The 9,283-nt window shown below is 34.3% G+C and overlaps 5 protein-coding genes across 12 annotated transcripts; 2 read left to right on the forward strand and 3 right to left on the reverse strand.

The window, feature by feature from the left end:
* Positions 1–6: 6 nt before the first annotated feature.
* LOC112464895 lies at positions 7–1,281 on the forward strand. Its single transcript, XM_025032170.1, has 3 exons — positions 7–40; positions 162–370; positions 730–1,281. Exons 1-3 carry the CDS (start codon positions 8–10, stop codon positions 830–832), a joined length of 345 nt encoding a protein of 114 aa, XP_024887938.1. The 5' UTR covers position 7; the 3' UTR covers positions 833–1,281.
* Positions 1,282–1,768: 487 nt separating this feature from the next.
* On the forward strand, positions 1,769–7,155 carry LOC112464902 (putative methyltransferase NSUN6). 5 transcript variants are annotated; one of them, XM_025032186.1, is made up of 8 exons: positions 1,769–1,984; positions 4,018–4,269; positions 4,389–4,511; positions 4,878–5,073; positions 5,172–5,334; positions 5,878–6,088; positions 6,350–6,646; positions 6,746–7,155. In XM_025032186.1, exons 2-8 carry the CDS (start codon positions 4,135–4,137, stop codon positions 7,016–7,018), a joined length of 1,398 nt encoding a protein of 465 aa, XP_024887954.1. In that variant the 5' UTR covers positions 1,769–1,984; positions 4,018–4,134; the 3' UTR covers positions 7,019–7,155. The 5 variants fall into 5 exon arrangements, with proteins under 5 accessions (XP_024887954.1, XP_024887953.1, XP_024887952.1 ...); XM_025032185.1 differs by having other exon boundaries at positions 1,769–1,920; XM_025032184.1 differs by lacking the exon at positions 1,769–1,984 and adding an exon at positions 2,165–2,237.
* Positions 2,082–4,050, reverse strand: LOC112464905 (rac GTPase-activating protein 1-like). 4 transcript variants are annotated; one of them, XM_025032202.1, is made up of 6 exons: positions 3,596–4,050; positions 3,227–3,408; positions 2,931–3,085; positions 2,516–2,851; positions 2,298–2,411; positions 2,082–2,225 (listed from the first exon to the last, which is right to left on the reverse strand). In XM_025032202.1, the coding sequence occupies exons 1-6, from the start codon at positions 3,630–3,632 to the stop codon at positions 2,201–2,203; spliced, it is 849 nt and encodes a 282-aa protein (XP_024887970.1). In that variant the 5' UTR covers positions 3,633–4,050; the 3' UTR covers positions 2,082–2,200. The 4 variants fall into 4 exon arrangements, with proteins under 4 accessions (XP_024887970.1, XP_024887969.1, XP_024887967.1 ...); XM_025032201.1 differs by having other exon boundaries at positions 2,282–2,411; XM_025032199.1 differs by having other exon boundaries at positions 2,082–2,411.
* Positions 7,156–7,165: 10 nt separating the features above from the next.
* LOC112464907 lies at positions 7,166–7,751 on the reverse strand. The gene is made up of 3 exons (XM_025032205.1): positions 7,601–7,751; positions 7,388–7,513; positions 7,166–7,280 (listed from the first exon to the last, which is right to left on the reverse strand). Exons 1-3 carry the CDS (start codon positions 7,727–7,729, stop codon positions 7,197–7,199), a joined length of 339 nt encoding a protein of 112 aa, XP_024887973.1. The 5' UTR covers positions 7,730–7,751; the 3' UTR covers positions 7,166–7,196.
* Positions 7,752–7,777: 26 nt separating this feature from the next.
* LOC112464906 lies at positions 7,778–9,277 on the reverse strand. The gene is made up of 3 exons (XM_025032204.1): positions 8,527–9,277; positions 8,177–8,438; positions 7,778–7,987 (listed from the first exon to the last, which is right to left on the reverse strand). The coding sequence occupies exons 1-3, from the start codon at positions 8,701–8,703 to the stop codon at positions 7,869–7,871; spliced, it is 558 nt and encodes a 185-aa protein (XP_024887972.1). The 5' UTR covers positions 8,704–9,277; the 3' UTR covers positions 7,778–7,868.
* Between the last annotated feature and the right edge of the window lie 6 nt (positions 9,278–9,283).

Here is a 9,283-nt window from a genome sequence, read left to right on the forward strand (position 1 = left end):
CAACCAGATGAAAATATTGATGCACCACTTCACTGAACTCGTACAAAAAATTCTTATTGCTTGGTTTCTCGTAGTCCTAATTTCTTACAATCTTGTACCTATATCGCTCTTATTATATCTTTATATCCTTTTAAATTTTTGTATCGACGATATGTTCTAAGGATAAAAAGTACGAGTTGCTGAAGACCCGATTTTGGCTGACACAGCGCAATTTTAAGGCATTGACGGATAAGTACATGAGCGTGAAGGATAAGAAGGATAAGCTCAAGAAGAAACAAATGTTCTATCAGATGCACAGAGAAACTCCACGATCTGCATACCGCGGGGTGGAAACGCCATCCAGTATCTCTGTGCCGACCTCGGAATCAGGGTAAAGTGTAAAAGCTTTAAACAATACAAAAAGGATATGATGGATATTGCATCTTTGAAGATCGGAGTAACAAAAACGGATCTCCTTTTATAAACTGCGGTTCACTTAACACTACAAATGTTTTGAAGCAGCAATGTATTCCTCTTCTTTCTTTCAGTGAAAAAAGAAGGAGAAGGAGAACGCATCAAAGCATTTTGTAGTATCAAGTGGACTGCAGCCATAAAATTGTGCCATTTAATAGTATAAGTTCCGACAAATGGTTACTGCTACGTATCGCGTCATCCTGCATAATTCGAATATTTGTAAATTATTCGAAAATAAAATGATATCGTGATATTCGTTTTCATTGCTGTTTGCAGGTACTCTATGGAATCGTTGGGTTCTACAAATAAAATGTGCGCTTTTATATTCGAGTCGACCGATGTTATGAATATATTAACGCCCATGGGAACGATCGATTAGGAAAGCGTACAGAACTGCTGATGGTTTTCGCATATTCTTCAATCGTAAACCTCCGCGACCTATGGATTCCCAAAATATGTAATCTTAAATTGTAGTTTTCTAACAAAGAGATACATTTTTTCTTCGTTTATTACTTTTTCATAATGTTATCATGTTTCATTATATTATCTCGAGTTCGCAGTGTTATTTTATTTAATTTACGTACAAGCGAGAATGCGAACTTTCGTTGTAAAATTAAAGAAATACGATCTCAAATATGTGAAAGAAAATGTGAATTATTTTTATTATAAATTTATGGAGAAGAAATGTTAGTTACGTATTTGAGATATATGTTTAATATAGATATTATTCCTTATCAAAAACATTAAGTTTTTTTCTTATCAGTTTCGTATTCGCAAATCAAGTACGTGTGTAGTTGACGTGAACACAACATAGATATTGATATATTCTAAGATTTATTGGTCATTTTTCGATATACATATTATATAAATTTGTGAAATTTAAATATATTTATTATTTGGCCAGTCGGGTCGAACAAAAACGACTTTTGTTACATATTATATAATCTATTACTCGTTCTTCAGACTTATGCGTCATACGTCTATTATAGATTTGATACCTTGCAGATTCGAATTCGCATTTAAATCCACACTTTAATTGAATTTAAAGCGACATTCGATCGGTAAGGTAGGCGACAATTCTTCCGCGATAAAAACATTCGCCGATCTTGCCCGGTTCTCAGGCTGCGTTCCCAAGTTCCCACTATACGTGTCGCGCGTAAACATCCCGTCCGATTAACGTGATCCTCCTCCGCGTAAACTCACTCTGCATCTCTTTCTTAACTGTCCCCCTAGAAAGAGACGAAGAGTGGGTTTACGCGGAAGATAATGTAATAAAATGGAATGTTTTGATTGGTTAACGACAGACGACGCGACGCGTTTAGAGAATCGAGTCCCAGGGCTCGATGCTCGATGCTTCAAGGCTTCAAGTGCCCACGGCCCACGGCCACAAGTGGCTTTTCTTTCAGTTATATATGTTCTAAGGTGTAATAGCGCGAGCTACGTATGTACGAAGTGGAGTAAAGTTTTGTATGTATAAACAAAGTTATTTCTCAGTTAAACTAATAATGCCGTGTGAGAAAGCAACGACCATGTACGAATGCCACAAATTTATTTAATATCTCCAACGTAATAGCATATTTCAAGTTAGGTTAGGTTAGATATCCTACAATAACCATGTGTTTACAAAATGACAAATTTAATTTAATTTAATTTTTAATAAAGATTTAATTAAATTTCACCGCGGTATCCTGCTTTTTATTATTCCACACTAGTCCACCGTTAAGCAGCAAACTTCCAAGCGCCGTCTTTACTTTGTGCCTTTACCTGAAATACTGTTGTGACACGTATGTAAAAAGTTGCATATATACGCACACATGGCGGTACTTACAGATCCCGTCGAATACCTTTGCTGAGATTTACCGCACCCGCATGGAACCGAAATAATTTGAATCCTGCATTCAGGGTGACACGTAGCCGGGCACGCTCTACACTTGAGTGCTATCTTTCCAAACCTGATTCTGACGTCGCAAACGGAAGGAGAATATGATATATATATATATATAACTTGGTTACGATATGATCTTTCTCTGAATTATATCTTTGTTGTACATACGTGTATTACCTTTTACCACATGGAGTACACGTTTCCGGTTTAATAACTATCTTTGACATAAAGCTATGATTCGCAGAAGACGCTTCAGCATTCGACAGTTTGGAATCAATATATTCTTTCGTAGTCTTGGCAACTTGGTGGAGTTTAACATTTGCACGTTTATCTAACGTGCTTCCCTGTTTATTCATTGTGCAACATTCACCATTAGGTTTATATTCTTTCCATTTTTTCTCTCTTTGAGCCTTTACAATGATATCGGTATCCAAATCATCTTCCGATTTGGACAAACAATTCAAGTCACTTAATATCGAGCCTGTAGAATCTGTTTCCACTATTCTAGTCAAACTACAATACAAAAGTCGATCACGTATCAAGACGTATTATTACTTCCTACTTACAACTTTACGCTGAATTTGATACCTACTGTCTATCACCCCGTTTATCTTGGACGTTTAGATTATTATATTTAACGTCGATTTCGGGTTTGTTAAGAAATTGTAGCTTTTCCTTGATATCTTCGTTCAAGTTTGCTTCTTCATCGTGGAACAACACCTCTCTAGCCATATTACGTTGGGTTTCCTTTCAAACGTAAACACACTTATTGATACAAAACTAACAATAAGTTGAAAAGACAAACGTTTTAATTCATTTATATTTTCTTAAAACATTTTTCTTTCGCATTTCTCTATATATAATACATGAAAAAGGAACGTAATGTACCAATATGTTTTTATGATGCTCGATCACTCGACGTTTACGTTTTTCCTCCTCTAAATTTCTTCTGGCATAACACAACTTTTGACGAAGACTCGCAGTTTCTCGGCGACTTTGATCTAAATCTAAACGAAGTTGTCGATATTCTTGCAAAGGTAGACATTTTATTTGTGGCACATTAGTCAAACCTGTATCAGAAAGTAGATTACAACGCGTAGGTACTTGTCTGGATTCTGGATAAATTTAATTATATGCCTTTGATATAATAATCGTATCAAAGATATTTTATTTTATTTAAATGACCATCCCATATGTGTCGTCATTTGGACCATGTGATAGATTTGTGAAAATGAAGAGTGTTTGGATTATACAGACCTTTATTTAATTCGTTACTCATGAAGGATGATGTCATGTTCCATGAATCTTATAACATTAAGGACTGATAGTTCTTTGTGTCCTAATCGATTTATGCCAAAATATCTGTATTTAATAGCTGCAATGTGTAGATATTTGGCAAGTGAGTAGAGCTTTTATGACAACAGAAAAATTCTTGTGCGAGATATGTTATGTATATAAATATGTGTGTACATACATACATACATACAATCAATTATCCTTCAAGTCCTTTACATCTGCCAAACAGTTAAATAGAAAATTCCTAGTTAATTTAAAGATATTCCTATATGTGGTAGAGAAATTTTGAAAAAAACATGCTGATGATATTCAGAATTTCGCGTGTTGGCAATGAGTACTGTACTAGGCTAAAGCTAATAAATTGTATCGACGATGTTGTCCAGGTCCAGACGATCGGGCGCTCAACCACTGCTGGATGCAACGATTGAAAAGCGATTTGCACCAAGATTTTGCGGATAATAAATAAATTAAATAAATAGAACAAAGTAGATGAGGAGATAATGTCATCACAGGCGTTATTACACGGTTTGCCAGAAACGCCCTTTAAATATAAATCTGGAATACGTGATGAATTGATAGCAGACTTGAGAAAAGCGATAATTAACGGTGAATACTTACAACAATCTGAAATTGAGGTATTCTCAATAGATTAATAGACGTTTCATAAATTTACTTGCTGCTATCCCATGACCCATACACATAGTACACATGCACACGCAAATGTTTTCTATTGAGAAAGGGAAAAAAATTGTAGGAAAAGATCGATGCTCTTTGCAAATGGATGTGTACAACACCTAAGAAGAGCGTTTACAGATTAGATCGTTTTACAGATTATTATACAAACGATCTGAACAGTTTATACAAGGCATTGAAGCAGGTACGTCGACACAACGAGACAAAATTTTCTTTACTGATAATTATAGGATATTTTAATACGTCCAATACTAATATCCTCTCGCTATAATAAGAAGCAGTGACACATTATTTGTTTTCCAGTCAAATTATATTTTTGTACTTAAATTGTATATATCTATATACATACATTCCAAGACGCGTACATCTCAATTAACATGTCCGATATATATTATTATTCTTTAACTTTTGTAATTCCAAGAGAAAAATGTCCTTTCTGTTCTGGATATACTTTTAACGTTCCTGCTAACGTTTTTTTAGATATGTAGCTTGCGTACCTTTGTACATATATACAAGCACAGAATTTTACATGTGCGATGTATTACGTTAGGATGACAAACCGGATCCATCTATCCACTTTTTGCCGGATCTTCCGAATGGAATAGTTGCAGTCGACAGTTGGGATTCATCGGTGTCTCTTGATTTAAAGAGATGTCCAGGTGAAATTATCGTTGACGCTATATGTGGTGCAGCTGTGCTAAGAGGATCTCACGTTTATGCTCCTGGTGTTATCGGAATGCCAAATGGTAACATCTTTGCACATAGAATTCTTTTTTACAATACGTATTCGCAAGAGATCTTATATCTTATATCTTGTAATTAAATTTGTTAAACTAAATTATAGGTTTAACTATTAATACCAAAGTCAGTGTATTCGCTGATGTTACTGGTCAATGTAAGAAAGGTTTGATTAAACCATATGCAAATAGCAATAAAGTATATTTAGGCAATGGCATTCTTCGACAAACAAGGAAAGAATTATTTTGCAAACCAACGAGAAATCCATGGTACGAAATAATTTCCAATGCGCACGAGATTGGGCGTGACCCGCGTGACTGGCTTACTTAACTATATAATTATAATTGTTGGAGGATTCTCACACCTAACCCTGGTGAAAAAATTTCTCACATTTTCTCAAAAATTTTATAAGATGTGAGACTTGTGAAAAATTTTGAAAAAATATAGATTTAAAATTTCTCTTTCAGATACTTTCAGAAATAATAATTAGATGAGGATTTTCGAAATATTTTAGTATCCGTATGTGTGAAACGTTCTGATAAGATTTTCTCATATTTATTCCGATTTTTACAAAGATTGGCGGGAAAAATCTGATATTTTACTATTATTTTGTCTGAGTTTTTCTAAAAAAAAATGTTCCAAATCGTTCCAATTATTAAAAAATCTAAAAAATTCTGATCAATAATGTGAAAAATTCTGAGACATTTTTTCACCAGGGAAATTATAGATAGATATATCTCATTGTGTTGAAACTTTGATACGTGATTATTTTATTTGTTAACAAATCTCTGACATTTTCAATTGTCTTTCAGTGGTGTTGCAATAATTATGACTGATGTGATCTCACAAGTTCCGCAATTGAATTTAAATAACGAATCTTTGAGACCGCATGCCCTGTTACAAAATTTGCCGTCTATCGTGTGTAGCCTAGTTTTAAATCCCCAACCAGGTGAAACAATCTTGGACATGTGTGCTGCACCTGGTAACAAAACCACACATATTTCCCTGCTTATGAAGGGACAGGTAAAGGTTTAAAGAGGAAACAAAGGAAAAGTTTATTATACAGCACGTAACAATGCATAATAACGCGTCTTTTTATAACTATTTTTCCAAACTGTCGTACACTCAACTTTTTTTGCTGAAATTTCTGCTTTTCTGCTTAAAAGAAACAAGCGCATGTGAACTCATTTCCCGCAGAACGATGAAGAGAGAGAGAGAATGTGTATGTAGAAAGAGTATAGATACGTCGTTAATTTTAATTATTGTTTCTGTTATAATTTCCAGGGTACAATAATAGCTCTAGAGAAAAATCCAGGTAAAGTGATGCGATTTAAGGAAAAGTGTAATGACAAAAACATCAAAATATTTTGTTACGATGCTACGAAGGCTGTCATGCCTGTCATCGAACGAGAGCGCAGTTTAGCCCATACCGACGGACCTCCGTTCGAAGAAAATAATTTCGATCGTATCCTCTTAGATACTCCATGCAGCGCGTTAGGTCAAAGACCGCAATTGTACAATACAATCACGTCGGCACAACTTCATTCTTACGTTCCCTTGCAGCGAAGTCTCTTTTCTGCCGTAAGTGGACAAACGTACTTGTCATACAAATATACACCTGCCTGCGACTTGAAGCTTCAAGAAAAAAGTATTATTTATATATTAAATACTATTATATAGGCTGTTCGTCTTTTGAAGCCAAAAGGGATATTGGTTTATAGTACATGTACCGTCACAATAGCAGAAAACGAAGGAATTATCGCTTGGGCATTGAAGCAATTTCCAAAGTTGAAATTAGAATCTGTTAAAGATCAAATAAAAACAGACAAATATGGCACTCAAGGATACATCATAGATGGTTTAACGAATGAGAATGCAAAAAAAGTATGTAGATTTGGTCCTGAAAGCGATTCCGTTGGATTTTTTATTGCATGCTTGACAAAATGTTCCTGAGGCAATGAAATTCATCTAGAGACAGCTGTATCACATACTTTACTTTTACTAAAAGTCTTTACATTAACTAAAGTATGAGACTGTACCACATTATACTTAACTTTTCTTTATTGACTTAATAAATTTTTATAATATTATTCGCACTTTGTGTTCCTTACCATTGTGTATTTTTATTCTACTATTGTTCGTACATAACTCCATCTCCAATGATCTCTGTCGTTATCACGGAACAATTGTTGCATATCGCGTATAATGTTTCTACCTAATTTTAAAGAAGGAAGAAATAGACTTTATAAAGAAAAGAAGGGAGAGTTATTTAATGAAGAAAAAGATATGTGAAAAGTTTGTTCCTTTTGCATTATAACTTACATGCATTCCATGAGCGTCGGGGAAGAAGTAGAGGTACAGATATATATGCTCTTGCGATTTGAGCGTAAAATACGCAGGCCACATGGCGAAAGATGGTAGAATTAGTATATTATTGTTAGAAACATCCTAAAGTGAGATAGAAGGACATAATTATGTCTGTTATTGTATAATTATTGTCGATGACAGCTTACACTTGAGTGCTGTTACTTTCACCTCGATATGCATCGAACACCAGTCGATTTCGCTCATAATGAAGAATCTTCCCTCGCCACCGACATTTTTAACCATTAGGGGTAAGGTGACTCGCTCACCTACGAGACACTCCCCACAGTCGAAACTCATTAATTTTCTATATCGCGTCACACTTTCTATAGATATGTTTGGTGCACTCCTACTTGTATCGGTGGACTGTAAGTTTTCATTAATTGTCTCTTAAGAAAAGCAACCGTGTGATTATTTGATTAAAAATTTGAAAATAGGGCTATACGTATTCCTCGCAAGAATCCGTTTGTCGATATGGAATTTCCACAATCCATTCCGTGTTTCTTATCATCGTTTGCAGTTCTTTTGGTGAGTATTGGAAATAAGGGATATTAATCACTGTAAAAATAATGATACATATATTATAGAAGATTTCAATCTTCTTTTTTTACGATATTGTATTAATTTTATCCTCTATACCTATATGTTTTCCATATTTTTTTGTATTTATATACGAAAATTTTTACATTGTATATGTACGTGTACCGACAAGTTTATCTATGCCAATGCACAGATAAATTCATTTACCTCTCAGTAATGGTGGATCTCGATATCCGCGTAATTTAATAATTACCGAACGTCCTTGTTGCACATTTATTATTAACATTTCTTCGGGTTCGTCCAAGATGTCGCAACGAAAGAAAATAATCAATTTTATATACATTCCTGGAGAAATACTCGCCGTTTGTGTTTTACGTTCGATCATGACAGTGAAATGAGAGTAATTAGGTCTTGCCATCAATTGAAATTTGGCTGAAGAATCGCTTACGTTTTGTAGCATGACAACTTTCTATAACGGGGGGGGGGGGGGGATGAGGATGAGAGGTAGAAATAGAATATTATTTAATTTAAAAATTATATTTTACAATAATACATACCCGGTACAATTTATTTGACTCATAGTTGTGAAATTCTACAGAGTTAGGGATTGCTATTAAGATTTCTTTTTGTAACTTTGTTTTTGAGCTACTTCTCTCTGATCGCCCTGATCGAACTGACGAGGGAATTGATTCAACTCTTCTGAGAACGATAAAGAAGATAAATAGTACACACATAAATAGTACATACCGTAGCCTCGCTGCTTATTTTCGGTTAATTACAGAATACGCGTCGAAATGCGTTGAATACGCATGACGGGATGCTATAGTTGTGCCACATATATTTAAAAGTTCTTTTGAGAGAAATGATAAGAAACAATGGAAATATTTTAGTACCTGGCACAAAAATTTATCATGACGATTATAGATATTTGATTGACGTATCTCTAATAATGGGATTTGTGTCGTAGGATAACGTTTCGAAAATAGACTGACCTGTAAAAAGTTATAATTTTATGTTTATTGCATATTAAAAGCGATATTAATGAGATTATATGATAAACTTGAGAACTAAATATAAACTTACGAATAACATTTATGACATATTCTAGCGTATTCTAAATTCATATACGTAGCTAAAATAAAACATCGTCGGTATGTGGGACGTCATTTTTCGCCTTTTTTGTCAATTTTTACAAAAGACGAAAAAAAGAAAAAAGAAAGGAATAGAAGGAAAAAAATTATAACCACGTTCGTTTTCATTGCAGGAATCGTAAATAGATTTCGCGTGAGAATCATAATTATTTATTTCACAAAA

Source organism: Temnothorax curvispinosus, unplaced genomic scaffold (genome assembly GCF_003070985.1).
Source record: "Temnothorax curvispinosus isolate PA1 unplaced genomic scaffold, ASM307098v1 QBEX01014697.1, whole genome shotgun sequence".
Classification (NCBI taxonomy): Eukaryota; Metazoa; Arthropoda; class Insecta; order Hymenoptera; family Formicidae; genus Temnothorax; species Temnothorax curvispinosus.